At 40.2% G+C, this 26,371-nt stretch overlaps 1 protein-coding gene and 1 non-coding gene across 2 annotated transcripts in view; one reads left to right on the top strand and one right to left on the bottom strand.

The window, feature by feature from the left end:
• NUDT3 (nudix hydrolase 3) overlaps window positions 1–26,371 on the bottom strand; it is a 125,314-nt gene that overhangs the window by 5,941 nt on the left and 93,002 nt on the right. The window contains exon 3 of the mRNA XM_027057956.2: window positions 2,474–2,518. Coding sequence (XP_026913757.1) covers window positions 2,474–2,518 — 45 coding nt within the window. The remainder of the gene's footprint in view (window positions 1–2,473; window positions 2,519–26,371) is intronic.
• On the top strand, window positions 23,725–23,809 carry TRNAR-UCG (transfer RNA arginine (anticodon UCG)). Its single transcript has one exon. It is a non-coding gene; the product is annotated as a tRNA-Arg (tRNA).

Genomic DNA, 26,371 nt, shown 5'->3' with positions numbered 1-26,371 from the left:
GTTCATTATCAAACTTTTTTTAAAAACTTTACTTATTTATTTAAACATCTTCATTTCTTTAATTTTTTAATTAATTAATTTGAGAGAGACAAGAGAGACAGAGACAGACAGAGTGAGAGCAGGGGAGGGGCAGAGAGAGAGGGAGACACAGAAGCCAAAGCAGGCTCCAGGTTCGGAGCTGTGAGCAGAGAGCCCGACGTGGGGCTGGAATTCACAAACTGTGAGATCATGACCTGAGCCAAAGTAGGACGCTTAACTGACTGAGCCACCCAGGTGTCCCATTTATTTATTTATTTTGAGAGAGAGAGCGCAAGTGGGGATGGGGCAGAGAGAATCCCAAGCAGGCTCCACACCACTAGTGCACAGCCCGATGTGGGGTTCGAACTCACAAACCGCGAGACTGTGACCTGAGCCGAAGTCAGACACTTAACTGACTGAGCCACCCAGGACTGCCCAACTCATATCAAACTTTAACAGATGAGGAGTTGCTTCTCGTGGATGAGCAAAGAAGGTGATTTCTTGAGATGGGATCTACCCGTGGTGAAGATGCTATGAAGACTGTTGAAATGATAACAGAAGATTCAGAGTATTCCATAAAGGTAGTTGATAAAGCAGTGGCAGGGTTTGAGAGGACTGACTCCAATTTTGAAAGAAGTTCTACTGTGGGTAAAATGCTAACAAAGAGCATTGCCTGCTACACAGATATGGTTCATGAAAGGAAGAGTCGATCGATGCAGCAAACTTATTTTAAGGCATTGCCACAGCCACCCCAACTCTCAGCAACCATGACCCTGGATCAGTCAGCAGCCATCAACATGGAGGCAAGACCCTCCACCAGCAAAAAGATTATAACTTAACTTGATGAAAGCTCACAATGGTTAGCATTTTTTAGCAATAAAGGGTTTGAAGTTTATTTATTTAGAGAGAGAAAGAGCATACGTGTGCGTGTGGGTGGGGGAGAGGCAGAGAGAGAGAATCCCAAGCAGGCTCCATGCTGTCAGTACAAAGCCTGATGCAGGGATCGAACTCACAAACCGTGAGATCATGACCTGAGCTGAAACTAAGAGTCAGACGTTTAACCGAATGAGCTACCCAGGCGCCCCAGCAATAAAGTATTTTTAAATAAAGGTATATATGTTAACATACGTACTCTAAGTGTATGTATACACTTCACAGACTACAGTATTGTGTAAATACAACTTTTATATGCACTGAACAAAAACAAAGAAACATTTGACCTGCTTTATCACAATATTTGCTTTATTGAGGTGGTGTGGAACTGAACCTGCAGTATCTCTGAGGTGTGCCTGCACTTACAAATAATTCTATTTGTTTGGAGGAGACTATGGGAGTTTAAAGAAGAAAGCAAGTTATTCTCTGCTGGTGCTGCTTTGTTTTGAAAAGTCAGTGAAACAAAGACAGCATCTATGCTAGATTGAGACTATAACGGACTGAATGTTTACGCCCCCCCCACAATTCAGAGGCTCAAATCCTAATTCCCAATGGGATAGCATTAGGAGAGGGCCTTTGGGAGGGGATTAGGTGAGGAGCGCTAACCCTCACAAATGGGATTGGTGCCATGATAGAGACCCCAGCAAGCAACCTTCCCTCTTTTGCCATGTGAGAACATGTAGAGAGACAGCTACTGGAATGTGCTGCTGTTCAAAAGTTCTAGGTATGACGCTTCACTTTTACGGAAGACCTACATTAGTACCCGTTTCTGCTAACTGAAAGAAATCCGAAGAGGAGTTTTGCTTTTATAAAAAAGAGGTGAAAAGCAAAACCACCATTTAGCATTTATGTTGCAGCGAGCCATGAGAGCAGCAGTGCACATCTGGAACGTGGGGAGCGGCACCCCCAAACTCCTTCCCCGAGAGCGACACTCGGCATTTCCTCATCAAGCCGCCAAGGCTTTGAAATGAGGCTGTGAGCATCTGTGCTTTATCTTGATTTACTTTGCGCGTCCGTTAACAAGATGTGTCCTGAGGTATAAGAAAAGCCTGAGAGAGGTACCGTTTTGGTTCTGGAAATGCTAAAAAAAAAGTCTGCATATAAATTAATTGCTTATTCACTTCTTATCACTTCAACTTACAAAAGGTTGCATACGAACACCCTACTTTCGGACAGCAGGAGAAACCGTAACTATGAACCAGGAAGTGGTTCTCACCAGACACTGAATCTGCTGGTGCCTTGATCTTGGGACTTCCTAACCTCCAGAACTGTGAGGAATCAATTTCTATTGTTTATAAGCCACTGTTTTGTTATAGCAGCCCAAATGGACTAAGACAAAGATATGTATGTATATATACATGTATACATGCATGTATATATATGTGTGTGTGTGCGCGCGTATATGTGTGTATGTATATATATACATTGTGTATGTGTGTGTGTATACATACACACACACATACATAACACAATATGGTTACTAATATGATACCAATTGCACCAAAGATTTTAACTGACTTACCTCAAAAATTCCAACTAATCTTCCCAATGTCCCTTTTACTCCAGCCTGAAAAGTGAAAAAGAAAAATTAACACATTAATACTGTTCACATTGCTGGTCTCATTCTGAATCAAAAACCAAGAGGACACATGTTAGGCGAACTCCAGGTCTCTGGAGGTCACCCGTATTTCCTGTGTGTCACAGACTGGTAAGAGCAGGGTGTACTCTGGGGAGGGAGGATTTCTCTCATCTCCTCCCTGTCTCTCTCCCCACTGCAAAGCTGGCCAAACACAGCAGATAATCAAGGCCATGAAGGCACACAGAAGGTATTTTGAGAGATTAATTACTTCATTAATTAATCCATTCACTTAACAAATACACTGAATGCTAATTTGAGCCAGATAACAGTGTATGTGCCAGAGGTATGGTGATGAATAGGCTAGAACACAAGACCCACGAGAGCAAGATCCTTATCTTACTTAATCTTGGCTGTCTTTATACAGTATGCCCCAAACAGAGCGCATACCGTATAGAAACTTGGTAAAGAGTAAATCAACAAATACACAAATGTGGTGATTCTGCTAGTGACAGGTATTGACAGAGATGCGCAGGACAAGGTGACGAACAGAACAGTGACAGGGAGGGGGCAACTTTACACAGTGGCAGGCCTTTATATACTCTGTATCTTCCATTGGCCCTTTGGTATTTTTTAAAAGATTTTCTGATGCATCATAGGTAAATTTTTCAGTCTATTCCAATTACTTAATTTTCTTTTCAACTGAATCTAAACTAGAGCTGTCCCATCTCTAGTCATTTGATTTTACTCATTTCTACCTGTTCTTTACGTATCTGTTTCCATTACGTATGCCTTTGTTTCCATGATTTTTTTTGTTCTTTTAAAACGGAAGTTATTCTTTCTTTAACTTTGAATACCCTGAACATATTTCAGTTCCTTGTCAGGCCATGCTACAAAATTCACTTCATCTCAAGTAAATTTATATTCCAATTAGTGAAGAGCTTCCTTGTGAGGCTGCTTTCACCAAGCTCTCCAAAGCTTGGTCTTAAAGTGACAGTTTAAGGGCTCCTGCTCCAAGGTGACACAGGGAATACCACAGGCAGAGTCATGGAATTAGGGGGTGGTTTGGCTCCATCTTTTAGTGTGCACTGGGTCTGTGTCCCCTCTCTACGCAGGCCCACATCTTTCTAAAAGTCTCAGCTCCTGGGGCGCCTGGGTGGCTCAGTCGGTTGAGCATCCAACTTCAGCTCGGGTCATGATCTCATGGTCCGTGAGTTCGAGCCCCGCACTGGGCTCTGTGCTGACAGCTCAGAGCCTGGAACCTGCTTTGGATTCTGTGTCTCCCTCTCTCTCTGCCCATCCTCCACTTGCGCTCTGTCTCTCCTCTCTCTCTCTCAAAAATAAACAAAATAAAAATAAAAAATGTTTAAAAATTTTAAAAAATAAAAAAAATTTTTTCAAAATGGAAGTCTCAGCTCCTGGTATCCTTTCCGTTGGGAACTTGGGCTCCCCCGACTGCAAGGGGTCTGACCACCCAAGGCCAGGCCGGCTGCAGCTCTTCCATGATATTCAGCACTTCTACTGTTTCTGATCTGTGGATATGGTGTCCACCTTGCTTTTGAGCCAGGCTATGTCTTTTTAGCTTTTGCTTTTTATATTTTTTTTATCTGTCTATGCTAGGGGCAGAAGTGGGGAGAGATAATAAGGGAAGGAGAAATCTCTGGAAATGCCTGGGGAATGCTGTAACTTATTTCCTATTACCGTTGCCATGTTATTTGTACAATAAACTAAAAATTAGGGGCTCATTAAGTTTGTAGAGAATGAACAAAACTTTAAAATGAGTGCTCTAAAAGTTCTCTAGAGATATTTAGTAATAAAAACAATAGAAGCCAATTTAAAGGTGAGACTCCTAGGTAGGTTATACTTTGAAATTAATTTTTGCTATTTATGTGCCAAAGAATCCTTTTCCTTTCTCTTGCCAACATGCTTGTTTCAGTTCCTACCCATTCTTTCTCCTCTGTGGCTTTTGAGTCTACTCAAATAGAAACGTCTACCCTTTCTTATTTAAACTGATTCTCTACATTAAAAAAAAACAAAAAAAAAAAAACACAAAAAAACCACCTTTTAAAAAATATATTATTTTTTTAAAAGTAATTTCCACATCCAGTGTAGGGCTCAAACTCACAACCCCAAGATCAAGAGTTACATGCTCCACTGACTGAGCCAGCCAGGTGCTACTAAACTGATTCTCTACATTTTTAGAGATAACTGCACTCCACGGCGAGCTAAGAAGTTAGATTGTACTTCATGAATTAAACAATGAAGCTGCCTGAACAAGTGGGACAAGATGGCAGGCCAGCTTAGGCTAGAAAGCCAATTCTGTACGCTGATCCCAGGCAGCCCAAAAGCTCAGATCAATTTAGCTGTGCTCCTGCACAGTGACAGGTCCCCACTGATAGTGACTAAGGGCAAGGCTGTCAGGCTGGGAGGGAAGGAAGGGGGGTAAGGAGATTCACAGAGGTTCACACAGGCCATCATTCACATTGCTCTTCCACAAAGTAGAGAAAGAGTTCTCTTCAGTAGTTCTAACGGTTCAATTATTTTTTATTAAAAAAAATTTTTTTTAATGTTTATTTATTCTTGAAATAGAGACAGAGTGTGAACAGGGGAGGGGCAGAGAGAGGGAGACACAGAACCTGAAGCAGGCTCCAGGCTCTGAGCTGTCAGCACAGAACCCGACATGGGGCTTGAACCCATGAACTGTGAGATCATGACCTGAGCCGAAGTCGGACACCCAACCGACTGAGCCACCCAGGCGCCCCTATTTTTTAAAGTAGGCTTTATGCCTGGCACAGAGCCCAATGTGGGGCTTGGACCCTGAGAGCAAGACCTGAGCTGAGATCAAGAGTCGGATGCTTAACTGAGCCACCCAAGTGCCCCTTATTTTTTTTTCTTAAAGAAACCAAAAGTTTAGAAAATGACCTTCAATTTTTAAGGGCACAACTAATTTAATATTATGACAACTCAATATAATTTAAAACTTTTAACAGTATCTTCTGCATTCAATACCAACATATATCTATGATTTACTGTGCCATAGGCAGTTGGAAAAAACACAAAAACAGTTTTCTTTATAAAGCAGATGCATTTTTAAAAATTCTTATTTGTTTTGAGAGAGACACAGAGAGCATGTGCATATGCATGCACGAGCAGGAGAGGGGCAGAGAGGGAGCGAGAGAATCTCAAGCAGGCTCCACACTGTCAGCACAGAGCCTGACATGGAGCTAGACCTCACAAACCATGAGATCATGACTTGAGCCGAGATTAAGAGTTGGATGCTTAACCAACTGAGTTACTCAAGGCGCCCCAAAACAGATGCTTTCTTATCAAGGTTACTGTAAATTAAATAATGCTGACACCTGGACAGTTAAATTTCAGTGACATTTCTCTTCACTTCTAATTAACTGTCAAGTTGTAGAAATTAACAATAGCTTTATTTGTCTCTGTGTTTCCAGTTTTATACCAATATTTAAGGGATCTACTTTGGAAAATTCTTTTTCAAGTTTTATTTTATCTTATTTATTTGAGAGAGACGGAGACAGTGTGAGTGGGGGAGAGACAGAGACAAGGAGAGAGAGAATCCCAAGCAGGCTCTGTGCCCCCGGTGCAGAGCCTGACACAGGGCTTGAACTCACCAAACCATGAGATCATGACCTGAGCCAAAAAGCTAAGAGTCAGACGCTTAACGAACTGAGCGACTCAGGTGCCCCCACTCTGGAGAATTCTATCTAGGGTGATCCTACCAGTGATTCTATGGTGAAAAGCAAAGGAATGTTCTTATGTTTACCAGCTTCTAAATTGAGATTCAGCAGTTTCCTTAAGAGGAGGTGCCTCTCGAGTAAGAAAGAGGATTTCAGTTCTTTAAAGTCACAGTGCTGAGCAAGAGGGAGATTCCTCAGAGGCAAAGGTCCTTCAAGACAGAGTTCACTGCAACTATTTAACGTTTTCACGATTCTCCATAGTCCAATTAACTCTGAGCTAGCTCCCGCTCAACTGCTGCCACAAGCAACAGGAGAGAGTTATTTTTATCTCTCACATGATTCTTGCCTACGAGTTGGGGTAGGTGTCAGGGTCACATGAGACAGAGAGTTGGCTCAGACATTGGGGATAGATCTGATTCGGGGCATATGTAAGTTTGGTCTAGTCCATGCTGGCATGAACCCATTCTTCTTAAAATCATATAAAAGCAGTTATAATTCCAATCCACATGTCAAAAGCCCCTAATCCAGAGGCAGAGTCTTTATTTAAAAGCCCATCTTAGCTAGTAGTAAGAATTCTAAATAAAGTATCTATTGCCCTTCGCTATTCAACCATATGCAGGCAAGTGCTTCCTTGAACTTCAAAGTATAAAACATCAATTCTAGCACTTTAGGTCTAGATAACAAAAATAATTTGAGCAACTGCCTACTTTTTAATTTTTAAAAAATGTTTATTGGGCGCCTGGGCGGCTCAGGTTGGGCGTCCGACTCGGTTTTTGGTTCAGGTCATGATCTCACGGTTCTGAGTTCGAGCCCCACACTGGGCTCTGCGCTGATGGTGCGGAGTCTGCTTGGGATTCTCTTTCTCCCTCTCTCTACCTCTCTCCCTCTCTCAAAATACATAAATTAGTTAAAAAAAAATGAAAACCCTCTTTTAAAAAATATTTATTTATGAGAGACAGCAAGCGAGCATGAGCAGGGGAGGGGCAGAGAGAGAAAGGGACAGAGGATCTAAAGCGGGCTCTGTGCTGACAGCCCAATGTGGGGCTCGAACCCTCAAACCGTGAGACGCTGACCTGAGCTGAAGTCGGATGCTTAACGGACTGAGCCACCAGGCGTCCAACTGCCTACTTTTTAAAAAGAAAAAAGAAAAAAAAACCCCACAAATGTCTTTTTTCCCTGTGGGGTGTTTTATTGAGATTGGAAGTACCAACCAGGTTGACTCCAGGGATCCCATCTTTCCTTCTAGTAAGCTCTCCGAGTGTGTACACGACACTCCGGCAGAGGCACTAGCATGGATGGGCCTTTGAGAATGCCCCTAAAATGGTCTGGCTTTGTTGTTAGTTTGGGGGGGTACAAAGTGGATCGTCACCTTCCGAAAGCTATTTTTCACTGTAAGGCGGACATTCTGGCAGACATGATGGATGTCTAACCCACAGACATTCCTTCCACTTGGCTGCCAGTAAGACCCAGATCCCGTTCAGATGAGGGCTGTGGCCCTCCCGGTATGGCGCAGGGAGTTCCACTCCCCTCTCCAGTGACAGGTCCAGGTGTGCCGTGACCCACTTCTGGGTCAATGGCTTCTGAGAAGATGTCCCTTGGGGGCTTATGGGAAAGAGTTCCCACCATGATAAAAAGAGCTACACAAAAAGAAACCCTACACCTTGCTTGTGAAGCGGGGACCTGAAACTTGGAGCTGCTACAGTCAGTCGTCTTGTGATTGTAAGGGGGAGGGCAAGAGAATCGATGAGAACCGATGAGAATCGAGCCAAAGTCCTGAGGTGGCTGAACTGCTGAAGCAATGAGGGAAATGTCCAGCTTCTGAACTTCTCACGTGAGAAAAATTACCAGTATGGCTGAAGCCCCATTTTTAGTCAGGTATTGTGGTCCTGTATCAGCACGCTTCCTGCTACTTCCTTTGATTTAGAAGGCAGCTCTCAGAGGAAGACTGAGCATCCCAAAACAAAGATTCTGAACATTCAAGGGCAATGTGGTAGAAAAGCTTGCTCTATTAAAGCAATAAACCCAGACCCAAAAGGAGCTCAGGGGAGCGACTCTAATGCAAGTGTCTGTATGAGGAAACCCATGAACCCAAATATATTGTCTTAATGCACATACCTTTCTGGTACCTGCCAAACTTAAATTACAGAAGGAAAGAATCACAGTGAAGACAGATGAAAGCAGATGGGAAGCCACTGTAGTAAGTCCAGTGATATCCCATCCCAGAGTATTTTGTTTCTGAGAAAGAGAGGAGGGGCGGAGAGAGGGGGAGAGAGAATCTTCAGCAGGCTCCATGCCCAGTGAGGAGCCCAACGCAGGGCTTGATCTCACGACCATGAGATTACGACGGGAGCTGAAATCAAGAGTTGGCCGCTTAACCGAGCCACCGAGGTGCCCCTGTTTTGTTTTTTAAATGAATATTTCAAACATCAAAAAAGTAAATAAAATAATAATGGTAATATATCATTTTGTGTATTTTTTTTTAAAGAAATAAATAAAACTGCTGGTACAACCGAGGCCCCTTGGGTACTCCCCAGCCCTCAGAGGTAGCTACTCACCTGAATTTGGTGTTTATCATTCTCCTGCATGTCTTTATACTTGTACTACTTAGGTATATACCCACTATTCACGGTAAATAGTGTTTTCTGTATATTTCTTTACTCAATTAAAAAAAAAGGATGAGGGTAAGGGCAACTGGGTGGCTCAATTGGTTGAGGGCCTGATTCTTGATTCTGGCTCAGGTCACAGTCCCAGGATCGTGGGATTGAGCCCCGCTGGGCTCCACATTGGACACAGAGTCTGCTTGAGATTTCTCTCTCTCTCTCTGCTCGCCCCCCCACCCCCCAAATGTGTGCCTGCTCTCTCTCTCTAAAAAAAAAAAAAAAAAAAAAAGATAGTATCTTCTGCAACCTTTCCCCCTCAGTATCATGATTCTGAGTCTTAGATATATTGAAACATATAGTTCTAGTTAATTCATGTTAGTTGTTGAACAGTATTCTACTTTACGAATTTGCCACAATTAATCCATTTACTTGTTGCTAGACATTTAGTCCTGCTATTATGAAAAACACTTTTAACAAAAAAACAAAAACAAACCCAAAACCTTTCTTGTAGATATCCTTGCTACCTACCAGGTATGGGAGTTTCTGGATCATATGATAGGTACCTCCAATTTTCCCACATATTATCAAGTTTTTCTATGCAGTACATCAGTGGCAGAAATGAGTGCAATTCCCCACCTCTTCCTGTATCCACATCCTTTGAAATGTAATTTTACAGCTCTTCCTATCAAGAGACAGGATCTATTAACCTACTCCTATACAAGGCTGGCCTTATGACTTGCTTTGGCCGACAGAACGCAGAAGGATGGCATACCAGTTCCAAGCCTAGGCCTCAAGAGTTCTCGTAGTTTCTACTTTTTCTCTTGGAACTCTGCCATCGCCACGAGAGCTACTCTCCTGAAGAAAGAAAGGGGCACCTGGGTGGCTCAGTTGGTTAAGCGTCATGCTCGGGTCATGATCTCGCGGTTCGTGAGTTCAAGCCCCGTGCCGGGCTCTGTGCTGACAGCTCAGAACCTGGAGCCTGTTCCGGAATCTGTCTCCCTCTCTCTCTGCCCCTCCCTTGCTCACACGCCGTCTCTGTCTCTCTCAAAAATAAACAAACATTAAAAAAAAAAAAAAAAAAAAGAATGAAAGACCTGTCTCAGCTGAGGGTGTTCCAAAGCAGCCTAGAGCCAGCTAACCTCCCACTGTGAGAGCCCAGCTAAAACCAGCAGAGCTGCCTACTGGACCCAGAGCTGGCCACAGACATCGGAGTAGACACTAGAAGCAGACCCATGGGTCTGTGTGTAATAATCAATACTTAAAAAAAATTTTTTTTAATGTTAATTTATTTTTGAGAGAGACAGACACAGAATGTGAGTGGGTTAGGGGCAGAGAGAGGGAGACACAGAATCCGAAGTGGGCTCCAGGCTCCGAGCTGTCAGCACAGAGCCCGATGTCGGGCTCGAACCCACAAGCTCTGAGATCATGACCTGAGCTGAAGTCGGACGCTCAACTGATTGAGCCACCCAGGCGCCCCTGTAATAATCAATACTTAACTAATTTAAGCCATTGAGTTTTGGGATAGTTTCTTATATGGCAATAACTACCTGGTATATTTGAGTACACAGGCAATGTACCAGTTCCCATCACTCTTGTTCCTCTTTAACAAGAGGATGGTTTTTGTTGTCAGCCTTTTAAAGTCAACATAATGAATATGAAATTATATTGCATAAGTTTTCTGTGTACTTTTTCCTGTTTAGTGGGCATTTAAATTTCTTCTGGGAATTCATACTGTTGTCCATTTTTCTTATTTGATTGCAGTGATCTTCAGAAATTACATATTTAAAAAATTTATTTGAGAGCAAGAGTGAGCACATGAGCAGCAGAGAGGGGAAGAGGGGAAGAGAGAAAAAGAGAGAGAGAGAGATTGTGTGTGTGTGTGTGTGAGAGAGAGAGAGAGAGAGAGAGAGAGAGAGAGAGAGAGAGAGAGAGAGAATCCCAAGCAGACCCCATGCACAGCACAGAACTCAATCTCACAACCCTGGGATCATGACCCAAGCTGAAATCAAGAGTCAGATGCTCAACTGACTGAGCCACCCAGGCACCCCAGAAATTATATCTTCTTAACACTTAATCTCTGTGGTAAATATATGCTCCCAATCTGACACTTGTCCTTTAACTTCATTTTTTAAAAATTTTATTGTTTTTCAATTTCAATTCCAGTATAGTTAGCATACAGTGTTATATTAGTTTTAAGTGTACAATACAGTGATTCAACAATTCTATATGTTACTCAGTGCTCATCACACTAAGTGTATTCTTTAATGCCCATCACCTATTTCCCCACCCTCCCACCCCCCTTCTGATAACTACCTGTTTGTTCTCTATAGTTATGAGTCTGTTTCTTGGTTTGTCTCTCTCTTTTTGCCCTTTGTTATTTAATTCTATATATGAGTGAAATCATACAGTATTTGTCTTTCTCTGACTTATTTCTATCTTCATTTCTAATGTCCTTTGCTAAACATGTTTTATTAGATATTGCTGATTTTGCTTATCTTTTCCTTTTGCCTGTTTAGTATTCTTTTAGTCTCCCACATTTTTTCTAACATTCTGAAGTTTTTTCAAGTTTATTTATTTTGAGAGAGAGAAACAGAGAGCAGGGTAAGGCAGAGAGAGAGAGAGAGAATGAATCCCAAGCAGGCTCTGCTTGTTAGCACAGAGCCCAATGTGGGGCTTGAACCGACATACTGTAAGATTCTGACCCAAGCTGAAACCAAGAGTCGGACCCCCAACCAAGTGAGCCACCCAGGCGTCCCTAGTTTGAAGAGTTTTATAATATGATCCACCAAAATTAATAGGGGAATTTATTCCCCAATAGCCAGCAGTCTGGATACTCCAGAATAGACCCATACAGATCATTCTATTTTACTAATCTAGTTATTAATTTATATACTAATATCACATGGTTTTAATTAATACAGCTTTATCCTCCGTTCTTTTTCAAAAACTTCAAAGCCATTTTGGTACCTTTATTCTTCCATATAAATTTCAAAAATCAGTTTTTCAGATCTCTGAAAAATCGTTTTGGGATGTTTTATTATTGAATTTTTAGATTAATTTGAGAAATACCTTTATAATATGTAGTCTTCTCATCCAAGAACAGACTGTATCTCTCCCTTTACTTACGTCTTTTTTCATTCCTTCAACAGAAGGTTTTATTATTTTTATTGTAAAGACCCTATACTCTATTAGTCTACAGCAAGGCATTTTAGTTTAGTTTTATTGCTATGAATGCCATATTAAAAGTTACATAACTCCTTTTTTAATTAAAATTTTTAAATGTTTACTTATTTATGAGGGAGAGAGAGAAGGCATGCATGAGAGCAGGGGAGGGGCAGAGAGAGAGGGAGACACAGAATCCGAAGCAGGCTCCAGGTTCTGAGCTGTCAGCACAGAGCCCGACGTGGGGCTCAAACCCACAAACCATGAGTCATGACCTGAGCTGAAGTCTGAGGCTTAACCAACTGAGCCACCCAGGCACCCCTAAAAGTCACATATTTTCTAATCAATTACTGTTTTTATTTATTTTTTATTTTTTTTAAACGTTTATTTATTTTTGAGACAGAGAGAGACAGAGCATGAACAGGGGAGGGGCAGAGAGAGAGGGAGACACAGAATCTGAAACAGGCTCCAGGCTCTGAGCTGTCAGCACAGAGCCTGACGCGGGGCTCGAACTCACGGACCGTGAGATCATGACCTGAGCCGAAGTCGGACGCTTAACCGACTGAGCCACCCAGGCTCCCCTACTGTTTTTAAAGAAACACTGCTGGTTTCTGCATATTAATCTTATGTTTTACAACCTTTCTAAATGCTCTTACTAGATCTACTAGTTTCTGTTGTGTTCCTTTGTTTTTTTAAGTTAATAATGACATCATCTTCAAATAATGACAATTTTGCTTTTTTTTTTCTTAAAGTTTATTACTTGAGAGACACCATGCACGCATGAGTGGGGAATGGAGAAGAGAGAGAGGGAGAGAGAGCGCAGAGCCTGACGAGAAACTGAACTGTGAGATTATAACCTGAGCCGAACTCAAGAGTCAGACGCTTAACCGACTGAGCCACTCAGGCACCTCTGCAGCTTCCTTTGGAATATTTGTAATTTGTATATATTTCTGTCTTCAGTGGCTAGGACCTCAGTTCAATATTAAATGGTAGCCTTATAGCAAACATAACTGCCTTTTCCCTGTCTGTTGGGAACACGGACCGTTGCAAAATATAATGTTTACCACAGGTTTTATTAGACATTCTATCAGGTTAAGGAGCTTCCTTTTATTTTTAGTTTGCTAATAACTTTCAAGATGAATGGATCCCAAATTTTATCTTAAAGATTTAAAAAAAAATTTTAAGCACAATCTACCCCTTAATGTGGGGCTTGAACTCACGACCCAAGATCAGAGTTGCATGCTCTGCTGACTGAGTCAGCCAGGCATCCCTGGATATTGAATTTTAATAATTTTTCCTCACTTACTGAGATGATAATTTTAATCTCTTAATGAAGTAAATTACATAAATGTATTCTCTAAGACTTGTACTCTTGGGATAATTTAGTTGTGTGGTATCTTGAGAGAGCTTTAGATTCTATTTGCTCTTATTTTGCTTGGGATTTTTGTATCCAAGTTCTTAAGTGAGAATTTATGGCTCCTTTCTACTTTTTTTTCTTTTCTTTTTTTTTCCAGTGCAAAAGGGTGGTTTTATTAAAGTACAGGGACAGGACCCGTGGACAGAAAGAGCTGCCTTCTTTCTACTTTTAATTATTAAGATCGGGGGCCAGCAAACTATAACCCATGGGCCAAATCTATCCTGCCATCGATTTAAAAAAAATTTTTTTTTAACGTTTATTTATTATTGAGACAGAGAGAGACAGAGAGAGACAAAGCATGAGCATGGGAGGGGCAGAGAGAGGAGGAGACAAAGAATCCAAAGCAGGCTCCAGGCTCTGAGCTGTCAGCACAGAGCCCAACATGGGGCCCTAACCCACAAATCGCGAGATCATGACCTGAACCAAAGTTAGACGCCTAATGGACTGAGCCACCCAGGTGCCCCCTGCCATCGATTTCTATAAGTAAACTTGCATTGGAACATAGCCATGCTCACTCATGTTAAGTACTGTGTACGGCTCATTCATGTTATGACAGCAGAATTGGATATTTGGTGACAGATACCATATGGCTTCTAAAGTCTAAAGTATTTATTATCTGGCCTTTTACAGAAAAGTTTCCTGATCACTGATCAAGATTATAATAGTCTTATGAGGTGTAGTTATTCCTTTCTGAAATAGTTCTTTAAGAGAAAAAACGTAATTTTGGAAATTTTGGCAAAGTTCAATTAGTCTTAGTATTTTTTTGCTGGTGGGGTGGATAACAATTTGGGTAAAAATTAATAATCTATATAAAGATTTTCTAATTTTTAAGTAAATTGGGGTAACTTCTAGAAAATTTTTATCAAAGTTTTCAAATTTTTGTGTTAATGGCTCTATATAGCATTCTCTTAAAAGACTCTATTATATTCTATGGTTATTTCTTATTTTGTTTTTACTTGGTGCCTTTTCTCATTTCCTTTACAAGTCCTGCAAAAGGTCTATTTTATTACAAAAATAAAAGTAACCCACTTTTGGTTCTGTTGATCATGTCTATTTTCCTCTATTAATTTCTGCCCTTTTTTTCCTGGTTATTTCCATCCTCTTAGGTTGAGTATATCCTGTGTTTTTTGTTTTGTTTTTGTTTTTGGCTTCTTGAATCGATTGCTTAGTTTACTTAATGTCTATTTTGCTTTCCAATAAAAGCCTCTTTGGCTCAAAGAACTGAATGAGCTGTACCCAATAAGTCATGATGTGAAGTGCTTTCAATTGTTCGGCTCTATTTACTAAGTTTTATTGTGATTTGTGGTTCAACTCAAGAATTATTTAGAACATTTTTTTCTGTTTCCAAATTCATGTTTCTCTGTCAAGCTGGCTTTATTGTTGATTTCTAATCTTACTGCATGTGTCAGAGTATATATACAGATGGTCCCTAACTTATGATGGTCTGACTTACGAGTTTTCGATGATGATGGTGCAAAAGTGATACACACTCTGTAGAAACTATACCTTGAATTTTGATCTTTTCCTGGTTAGCGATATGTGGTATGATACTCTCTTGTCATGCTGGACAGAAACAGTGAGCCTCAGCTCCATGAGGGTGAACAACCAACCACTCACACCATTCTGTACCCATTTAACCATTCTGTTTTTCACTTTCAATCCAGTATTCAATAAATTACATGAGATATTCAACACTTTATTATAAAATAGGCTTTGTAGGGGGCGCCCGGGTAGCTCAGTTGGTTAAGCATCTGACTTCCGCTCAGGTCATGATCTCACGGTCCGTGAGTTCGAGCCCGCATCGGGCTCTGCACTGACAGTTCACAGCCTGGGGTTTGCTTCACATTCTGTGTCTCCCTCTCTCTCAAAAATAAAATAAAAACATTTAAAATAAAATAAAATAGGCTGTGTAGGAGATGATTCTGCCCAACAGTACGCTATAATGTAAAGGTTCTAAGTATGTTTAAGGTAGGCTAGGCTAAGCTACATGATGTTCAAGAGGTTAAGTGTATTAAAAGCATTTTCTATTTATGAGGGGGTTTATCAGGATATAACCCCATCATAAGTTGAGGAAGATCTGTAGTCTGTATTATTGCTGCTCTAGAATTTTTAATACTTTGTTTATAGCTTACTATATAGCTGGGATTTTATAATTCTTCCATGTGTGCTTGAAAAAAATTACATATTCTTTGTTGAAAGCAAGGTTCTCTCTCCATATATAACTGTTTGATCAACCTTGCTGACGGTATCACTCAATCTATTTTTCCTACTGTTTGTAGCCTTTTCTATCAGTTTCTAGATGAGATGTTTTAAAGTCTTCAATATGGCTATAGATTTGTCAACTTTTCCCCCTAACTCTGCCAATTTTGATTTATATAGATGAAGTCTGGTAGGTGCACATAAGTTCATGACCACTGTATGTCTTGATAGACTGTCTCTTTTATCAATATGAAATGTCCCTCTTGTCCCTCCTAAATGCTTTTCACCTACATTCTATTTTGTTTAATATTGTAATTACTATCCAAGTTTTCTTTTGATTAGTATTTGCTGGATACACCTTTTACCATCCCTTCATTCTTAGTCATTTAGTATTACTGTGTTTGAAAACATATGACAAGTTTTATTTTCTTTTTAATACAAGTTTGTGCCTATTAATGAGTAAGTCTAAAGTATAACCAAGTTGTATTTATTGTGATATTTAACCTGGAAGCATAGCTTTTTCTGAGCCACATGGGGTCTCTTGAAGGTGAATCAGAATCAGAGTCCTTAAATTTATTTGTGTAGCAAGCTCAATGCTAGGCAGCTGGCATCTGTAAGTTCACTGAATTAGGAGGAAGCTGGTGAAGTGGCACCTCAGCCAGGTCAGTTAGACCTACCCAGGTCCAGTGGCTGTTGGTTTAAAGATTATGGAGCCTCCAGAGGCAAGAATTGCATTTAGTATTTGCCAAAGCCAGTGTGGATGGCATTGGAGTCAACGGAAAGTACGCTGTGGATATACCTCCTAATGAGTAAAAATCCTTTCCTGGAATGTGAAGCTGGATAGGAAAGCAAGTACAACTGGCTTGGAAGAGTCATCTGGACTCCATTCATTTAGCAGAAGGCTACTGGCTCTACTCCCAGCAGTTCAGCTTCTATTCAGGGTTCCAACACAAACCAGCTTAAATACAGTACTATATTCTCTAACAGGGCAGATTCTAATCTCTTCACTAAGCCAATGAATTAACTATTCATCAATGGGTAGCATGCAATTGTATGTGATAATGTAAACAGATAGATTGAGTCAAGAGATTTCCTTTATTCTAGTTTTTAAAAACAATGATTAAAACATAATTTAGGAGTTATTTGCAGTAAAAGAGGGCTAACCTTTAGGTTCTTTTAGTAAGTTGAAAATTTTTTAATGTTTTTTTTGAGAGGGAGAGGGAGAGAGAGAGAGAGAGAGAGAGAGAGAGAACACATGAGAGGGGAAAGGACAGAGAGAGAGAGAGAGACAGAGAGAGAGAGACAGAATCTGAAGCTGTCAGCACAGAGCCCCAGACAAGGCTCAAACCCACAAACCACGAGATCATGGCCTGAGCCGAAGTCGGACGCTCAACCGACCAAGCCACCCAGGCACCCACTCTTAATCAGTTTAAAATAAATAATAATAAATAAAATGTTAATTCTGTGACTAAAGAGTGGGTTCTTTTAAAAAGTGGCTAGTGTTTGAGCTAAATATAAGGGTAGCTGAATTTTAAAAATCGTGACCTACTTAGATTTTTTTTAATCTACTAAAAGCAAGAAATCTGTCTTTAGCCTCTTAGAGAAACAAAAATATTTATGGGCGCCTGGAACATGCGACTCGATCTTGGGGTTGTGAGTTCAAGCCCCACATCAGATGTAGAGATTACGTAAGAAAAAACATAACATCACTTAAGAGTCAAGGAAAAAAACAGATATAACTCTAAAAAAATTTTTTTAACTTAAAAAAATATAGTAGTAGACTAAGTAAATTATCTCTTCTTCCTGAGACTTCATTAAAACCAAAGTGAGACTAGAAAGTGGCTATCGGAAGAAAGGAGATTTTAAAGAAAATTCCAGGGGCGCCTGGGTGGCTCAGCTGGTTAAGCGTTCGACTCTTGATTTTGACTCAGGTCATGATCTCACTGTTCATGAGTTTGAGCCCCACATCAGGCTCTGCACTGATGGCGTGGAGCCTGTTTGGGATTCTCTCTCCCTCTCCCTCTCTCTCTCTCTCTCCCTCTCCCTCTGCCCCTCCCCTGCTCATTCCCTCCCTCCCTCCCTCTCTCTCAAAAATAAACATTAAAAAAAAATTCCAAGAATATGCAAAGTGATAAGTGAGGGTTGGAAAGATGAAGAAAAGCAAAAAAAGTAGCTCAGCTTCCAGACTCTGGAGAGGTTCCAGGATAGCATATGGCAGGAACCCAGGGTGGAAGTGAGAAGGGGTCCTGAAAGTTGAATGTCTACATCCCAAACAGCCATCCCCACACATGGAGAATGGCCTGGAGCCAGGCATCTATCACCTAGACAACTCTAATCCAAGCAGAAAAACAGAAACAGGAAGAATGACTGTAGCATATATATCCATAAATATCCCCCAAATGGAGTCCACCTATTGTGGCATTCTTTTAGCTGGCTCCTGGTAAGACAGCCCCACTTCCCTCCAGGTCACTCTTTACACAAATCTCCCATTCGGTGCTGCTACTGACTCAGTCCTAACTGGGACAGGACACCCACGGTTCACCCAACATCCAAGGAGCATCATCAAAAGGAAGGAAAAATCAAAATGAGCAAATGAAAACTAGCTCTAGTCAAAAAAAAAAAAAAAAAAAAAAAAAAAAAGAAAGAAAAGAAAAGAAAACTTAGAGAAAATTAGTTATTATCTTTAAAGAAATTTGAGAGGCTGTGGCATCCCAAAAAAGAACAAAATGTATGCAAAAGCAACCAAGAATAAAAATGGCATTTTAGAACTTAAAAATGTGACTGCTGATATAAAACATTCACTAGGTAGGGGCACGTGGGTGGCTCAGTTGGTTAAGTGCTGACTTCAGCTCATGAGTTCCGAGCCCCATATCGGGCTCTGTGTTGACAGCTTGGAGCCTAGACCCTTTTTCGGATTCTGTGTCTCCCTCTCTCTCTGACCCTCCCTCACTTATGCTCTGTCTCTCTCTCTCTCTCAAAAATGAATAAACATTAAATAATTTATTTATTTGTTTATTTATTTCTTTCTTCTTTTTTTTTTTTTTAATTTTTTTTTTCAACGTTTTCTATTTATTTTTGGGACAGAGCGAGACAGAGCATGAACGGGGGAGGGGCAGAGAGAGAGGGAGACACAGAATCGGAAACAGGCTCCAGGCTCCGAGCCATCAGCCCAGAGCCCGACGCGGGGCTCGAACTCACGGACCGCGAGATCGTGACCTGGCTGAAGTCGGACGCTTAACCGACTGCGCCACCCAGGCGCCCCTAAATAATTTTTTTAAATAAAAAAAAAATTCACTAGAAGGGCAAAACCCTCAGTGAGACAATGAAAGTATAAGGCAAACAATAAGATATTACTTAGTGTGTGCTCTTCCTTAGGGAATTACTTAAGGAATGTTTCTTTTCTTTCTAAGTGTTCCAGTTCTATTTTATTTTTAAGCCATAGACCACACAAAAATATTATTCGGATACAATTTTAGAACTCAGGGGAAAAGTCTGTCTTAAAAAAAAAAAACAAAATTCTTAGGGGTGCCCAAGTGGCTCAGTTAGTTGAGTGCCCGACTTGATTTTGGCTCAGGTCATGATCTCACGGTTCATGAGTTCAAACCCCGTGTCAGGCTCTGCACTGATAGTGTGGAGCCTGCTTAGGATTCTCTCTCTTCCTCTCTCTCTGCCCTTCCCCACTTGTGCTCTCCCTCTCTCTCAAAATAAATAAACATTAAAAAAAAAAAAAAGAAACATTCTTAGATGGACAGGTCTGTGCCCATATATTGACTCTCATAGTCTTAATTTCCTTCCATAACAACCAACACACATGGAACTTTGAATCTCAGCAGACGACTGGGCAGGCAAGAATGGAGCAAATGGAAAAGCATCAAGGACAGATGAAGCCTATGAAGAAAGTAAAGGAATCTTCTACTCCAGCCCCTTGACACTCCGTGCAATTGCCCCTGACACACAAACACACACACACAGTCTTACTAAACTCTGCATGCACAAAGCAGGGAATGAACCATCAGCGGGACTTTAATTCTGCAGTGTATGGGAACAGGGGCCCTGCCAGACCAATCAGTGTGTAAGGAGCAAGCTTGGCAGGTTGGTAGAGGATGGATGACTGCTGAGGGCAGATGAGCTGGAGAAAAACAGAGACAGACATAAAAAAGAGACTGTCCCTAATGAAAACATCCATCATTACCGGAAGTATTTATTTCAGTCACAACTATGAAACAAACTCAGAGTTCAGTCAAAGAATGAGCACTCAGACAAAAGTCAAATATAGGGAAAGGCAGTAGTTCAAAACAAAAGGGGAACCAATCTGACAATTCAAGAAACAGTTATCATAAGAAAAACTGAATTCTTATTCACTAAGATTGAAGAAGACATTACAGTTCTAAACCAATGGCAGGCTATTACAAATAGGGAGCAATGTGAAAACAAAAAAAATCCTAAGTAACATCACCATTATTATTACATACCAATAGTCCCAGAGAAGGCAATGGATAGCTAATTGAATACAACAGAAAAGTAGAGATTTGGAAGGCCAAAGTTTGAAGAATTCTCTGAGCACACAGGTAAACATGTGGAGATCAAAACTATAAAAAGGATAAGGGAATACAATATAAAAGAGAAGTTTCAGCAAAAGAAAATAAAAGTAATGAAGGTGGGACAATAATTAAAGAAAAAAAGAGGAAAAGTTCCTGAAGCTAAGGAAAGACACAAACCTTCTTATCAAAAAAGCTCATCAAATATGGGACAGACTCCAGTGACATTTCTGAGTTTCAGTGTAGATGAAAGTTTTCATGCATTTACACAGGGCAAAAATAATTTGATACCAGACTTTTCCTCTACAACACCAAATGCTTGAAGTCAACAGTCCTAAGGAAAAAGATTACTTTTCAAGGAATCTATAATTAGGCAAAACATTCAAGTGTGAAAAAAAATTTTAAAACACATAACACTCTTTACTTTTCTTAAAAGTAGTTCCCAGTATGCTGTAGTCAACCAATTAACAGACGAGGTGAAAAAACACACAAAGGGAATACATGAAGAGAGAAAGAAAGGGGAAAAAGAGGTGTGATCAATGATAGCAGTAAAATTCATTGACATTAGATTAAAAACATTTTTTAATTTAAAATTTTTGTTTATTTATTTTTGAGAGAGAGAGAGAGAGCGCACAAGCCAGGGGAGGGCCACAGAGAGAGGGAGACAAAGAATCTGAAGTGGGCTCCAGGCTCTGAGCTGCCACCACAGAGCCTGATGTGGGGCTTCAACTCACAAACTGTGAGATCATGACCTGAGCCAAAGTCGGACGTTTAACCAACTGAGCCAGCCAGGTGCCCCTAAATTTAAAAATGTTTAATGTTTATTTATATATTTGAGAGAGACAGAGAGAGAGAGAGAGAGAGAGAGCGCGCGCACACGCAGTGGGGGAGGGGCAGAAAGAGAGGGAGACCAGAATCCCAAGCAGACTCCAGGTTCCAAGCTGTCAGCCCAGAGCACGACAAGGGGCTTAAACCCACAGACTGTGAGATCATGACCTGAGCTGAAGTCAGATGCTTAACCAACTGAGCCACCCAAGCACCTTGGCCTTAAATTTAAATTATTGTTGATATCATTGTTTTCAATATCACAGCTGGTGACTTTTTTTTTAAGTTTATTTATTTATTTTGAGAATACATGTGTGCACACAAGTGAGGGAAGGACAGAGAGAAGGGAGAGAGAGAATCTCAAGCAGGCTCCATGCTGTCAGAGCAGAGCCCAATGCAGGGCTCGAATCCATGAATGGTGAGATCATGACCTGAGCCAAAATTAGGAGTTGGACACTTAACTGATTGAGCCACCCAGGTGCCCCAGATGATAACTTTTTGTATTTTAAAGAATAGTATCTTAACAATAATGATAATCTACACCTAAAGTTAAAAATTTAAACGAGAGTTGTGCAATAGGAGATTATTAGTTTTTGTCTTTTAGATTGTGTGTGTTTGTGGGTGGATTATTTTGTTTGCTTACAAAAATAAATACTTGTTCAAATACGCTACTTGAAAAGGAATTTTAGTTTCTGGTCCAGTATATAAGGAGCTTAGAAACTGCCACTCTGTCCTAACAACAACAAAAAAAACTGAACTGAAAAATTAACAACTCTTCTTAGAGTTTTTGCAAAAGTGAAGTAAAAGGGCAAACCACTGCCTCCAAAATTGGAGAGACAGGCGAATACAGAAGATCACAACTTACAGGAACAGAAGCCACCAAGGGAACCAATGGGAGTGCGAGAGGGTGGGGAAGGAAAACCTAAACTGTAATTGATGGGTTGTGGGAGGCTCAGTATACAAGTCTGAGAATCAAAAACTTCAGTGGGGAAGCCCCACCATACTTTTGTGTTTTTACCTCCAGGTACCTCCCTCTTGCTTCCAGGGAGAGGAAAAAACAGCCGTTTTCAAATACTCCAGAGCATTCTGTTCTTAACAAAGCCTGACTTTAAGAGAAAGTATTTTACCAGAGGCTAATGTATTGGGTTTTTTTCAGAGCCTAGCCAATGGGGAGGAAGGGTAATATCCAATTCCAGCACCCTCTAGTCATCCAGTCCCACCTCAAGTGGGGTGGGGAGGAGAGGTGAAGAAGAGCTGGAAATACAGAGAAGAATTTATGAAGTTCACAGCCCAAAGGCACAGGTTTGCTCATTAAAAGACTGAGACCTAATCACAGGACTATAGACTTCTTCCCTTCCTTGCACAACTAACCACCATATTACTGAGGTCCTGTTTACCAGAATTCCTTTTATCTGGTACATCATGTTCAGCTTTCAACAAAACATTACTAAGGCAGGGGTGCCTGGGTGGCTCAGCTGGTTAAGCGTCTGACTTCGACTCGGGTCATGATCTCATGGTTCGTGAGTTCAAGACCTGCGTCGGGCGCTGTGCTGACAGCTCGGAGCCTGGAGCCTGCTTCAGATTCTGTGTCTCCCTCTCCCTCTGTCCTTCCCCCACTCGCACTCTCTCTCTCTCAAAAATAAATAAAACATCTTTAAAAATTTTTTTAAATAAATTAAAATAAAAAATAAATTAAAAAAATTACAAGCCACACTAAAAGGAAAAAACACAGTTTGAAGATAAAGAACAAGCATCAGAACCAGACTGAGATATGGCAGGAATGCTGAAATTAACAGACCATAAATGTAAAACAACTATGATTAATATGTTAAGGGTTCTAATAGAAAAAGAACCAATGGGTACTATAAACAGAGACACTGAAATTCTTTTTTTTTAAAATTTATTCTTTTTAACATTTTTTCATTTTTGAGAGAGAGAGACAGAGTATGAGCAGGGAAGGGGCAGAGAGAGGGGGAGACACAGAATCTGAAGCAGGCTCCAGGCTCTGAGCTGTCAACACAGGGCTCGAGGCGGGGCTCCAACTCACGAACTGCGAGATCATGACCTGAGCCGAAGTCAGATGCTCAACCAACTGAGCCACCCAGGTGTCCCAGAGACACTGAAATTCTAAGAATGAATCGAAAAGTAATGCTAAAGTTCAAAGACACTGTTAACAGAAATGAAGAATGCCTTTGATTGGCTCATCAGTAGACTAAACACAACTGAGGAAAGAGTCCGTCGACTTGAGGATATGTCAACAGAATCTTCCAAAACTGAAAAGAAAAAAAAATAATCTGAAAAAAACAAAAATAAAAAACAAAACATCCAAGAACTGCGTGATGACTATAAAAGGTGTAACACTGCATAATGGGAATACCGGAAGAAGAAAGACAAAGAGAAGCAATATTTGAAGCAATGATGACTGAGAATTTCCCAAATTAACGTCAGACACAAAACCTAGATCCAGGAAGCTTAGAGAACACCAAGCAGGATAAATACACAAAAAACTACATGTAGACATATCATATTCAAAGTGTAGAAAATCAAAGATATGGAAAAAAGTTTAAAAAAAGCTAGAGGGGGAAAACCCCAGCTTACCTACAGAAGAGCAAAGTTAAGAACTGTATCTGACTTTATTTTAGAAAGCAGGCAAGCAAAAAGAGAATGGAGTGAAACAATGTGTTGAGAAGAAAAAACCAGCAACCGAGATTTCTGTATCCTGCAAACTTATTTTTTAAAAGTGAAGGAGACGGGTGCCTGGGTGGCTCAGTCGGTTGAGCGTCTGACTTCGGCTCAGGTCATGATCTCACGGTCCGTGGGTTCGAGCCCCGCGTCGGGCTCTGTGCTGACAGCTCAGAGCCTGGAGCCTGCTTCGGATTCTGTGTCTCCCTCTCTCTCTGCCCCTCCCCCGTTCATGCTCTGTCTCTCTCTGTCAAAAAGAAATAAACACTAAAAAAAAATTAAAAAATAAAGTGAAGAAGAAAGACTTTCCAGAAAAACCAAAACTGAGAAAATTTGTTGCCAGTAGACTTGGCCTGAAAGAATGTTAAAAAAAAAAAAGTTCTTTAAAGAAAAGCAAAATGATAATAGGTCAGAAGTCAGATTTACATAAAAAGAGCATTAGAGAAAGAAGGAAAAATAAAAACTTTTATTTTTCTTATTCTTAATTGATCTAATAACAGTTGGAAATAACAGGAACACTGTATTCAACTATGTGTACACAAACAAACTTATGTATAAATGAAATGAATGACAGAAATGATAGAAGGGATGGAGGAGTAAGGGCTACTTTGTCATTAAAAGGTACTTGCATTATCTGTGAAGTGGAAGAGTGTTGTTTTAAAGTGGACTTGGATTAGTTGTAATATACATATTGCAATAAATATACATTGCAAACACCAGAGCAATCGCTTAAAAAAAAAAAAAGCAAAACTGGTATGTTAAGAAAAGACAGAAATGGAATCATATATAGTGCTCAACTAAAACCACAAAAGGCAGAAAAAAGAATGGAAGACAAAAATAGAAACAAAGAACAGGAGCAACAAATAGAAAATGGTATCAATGGTCACTCTGAACATCATGGCCTACGTACAACCAATAAAAGACTTTCAGAGAGGATCAAAAAACAAGAGCCAACTAATATGCTGTCTCCAAGGAGCTCATATAGATGTAAACACACATACAGATGAAAAGGAAAGGGATGGAGAAAGATATGCCATACTAACACAAACCAAAAGGAAGTATGAATAGCTATATTAATTTCAGAATAAACAGATTTCAGAGCAAGTAAGATTCCCAGAGATAAAGAATATTATATAGTGCTACATAACAGTGTTACATAATGATAAAATGCTCAATTCTCCAAGAAGACATAATAATCCTTAATGTGTGTATACCAAACAATAATGTATCCAAATATGTGAGGCAAAAACTGACAGGACTACAAAACTAAATGAATCCACTATTATTGTTGGAGACTTCAACACCTCTCTATCAGAAATGGACAGATCCATCAGGCAGAAAAGAAATCAGATATAATTGACATCTACAGATTACTTCATGCAACAACAGCAGAATATGCATTCTTCTCAAACTCACATGTGTATTCACCAAGCCAGACCACATTCTGGGCTGTAAAACACACTTATTTAAAAGTATAGAAGTCAGGAGCACCTGGGTGGCTCAGTCTGTTAAATGCCTGACTTCAGCTCAAGTCATGACCTCACGCTTCGTGAGTTCAAGCCCCGTGTTGGGCTCTGTGCTGACAGCTCGAAGCCTGGAGCCTGCTTCAGATTGTGTCTCCCTCTCTCTCCGCCCCTTCCCTGCTTGCGCTCTGTCTCCCTCTCTCTCAGAAAATAAACATTGAAAATAGATAAATAAATATAAAAGTATAGAAATCATATAATATAAGCTCTCAGACCATAATGAAGCTAAACTAGAAATCAGTATCAGGAAAGATAGCTGGAAAATCCAAAATACTAGAGAGACTGAAAAACACACTTGTAAATAACACATAGGTCAAAGAAGAAATCTCTAGAGAGCCGCTCTGGAAAACAGTGTGGAGGTTCCTCAAAAAATTAAAAACAGATCTACCCTATGACCCAGCAATAGCATTGCTAGGAATTTACCCAAGGGATACAGGAGTGTTGATGCATAGGGGCATTTGTACCCCAATGTTTACAGCAGCATTTTCAACAATAGCCAAATTATGGAAAGAGCCTAAATGTCCATCAACTGACGAATAGATAAAGAAGATGTGGTTTATATATATAATGGAATACTACTTGGCAATGAGAAAGAATGAAATCTGGCCATTTGTAGCAATGTAGATGGAACTGGAGAGTATTATGCTAAGTGAAATAAGTCAGGCAGAGAAAAACAGATACCATATGTTTTCACTCATATGTGGATCCTGAGAAACTTAACAGAAGACCATGGGGGAGAGGAAGGGGGGAAAAAAAAGTTACAGAGGGAAGGAGGCAAACCATAAGAGACTCTTAAATACTGAGAACAAACTGAGGGTTGATGGAGGGTGGGGAAGAGGGGAAAGTAGGTGATGGGCACTGAGGAGGGCACCTGTTGGGATGAGCACTGGGTGTTGTATGGAAACCAATTTGACAATAAATTATATATTAAAATAAATAAAATAAATAAATGTGATTTAAAAAAACAAAAAATAAAAAATAAAAATAAAAATAAACTAAATGAACATAAAAACACAACTTACCAAAATTTGTGGGATGCAGTTAGAGCAGTGCTTACAGAGAAATTTATAGCACCGAATGCAAATATTAGATGAGAAGAAAGATCCAAAATCAATAATCTAAGCTTCCACCTTAGGAAACTAGAAAAAGAACAAATTAAATCCAAAAAAGTACAAGAACAGAAATAAAATTAGAACA

This window comes from Acinonyx jubatus, chromosome B2 (genome assembly GCF_027475565.1).
Source record: "Acinonyx jubatus isolate Ajub_Pintada_27869175 chromosome B2, VMU_Ajub_asm_v1.0, whole genome shotgun sequence".
NCBI lineage: Eukaryota > Metazoa > Chordata > Mammalia > Carnivora > Felidae > Acinonyx > Acinonyx jubatus.
Note: the sequence above shows the minus strand (reverse complement) of the source record. Positions and strands in the feature narration are given on the sequence as shown.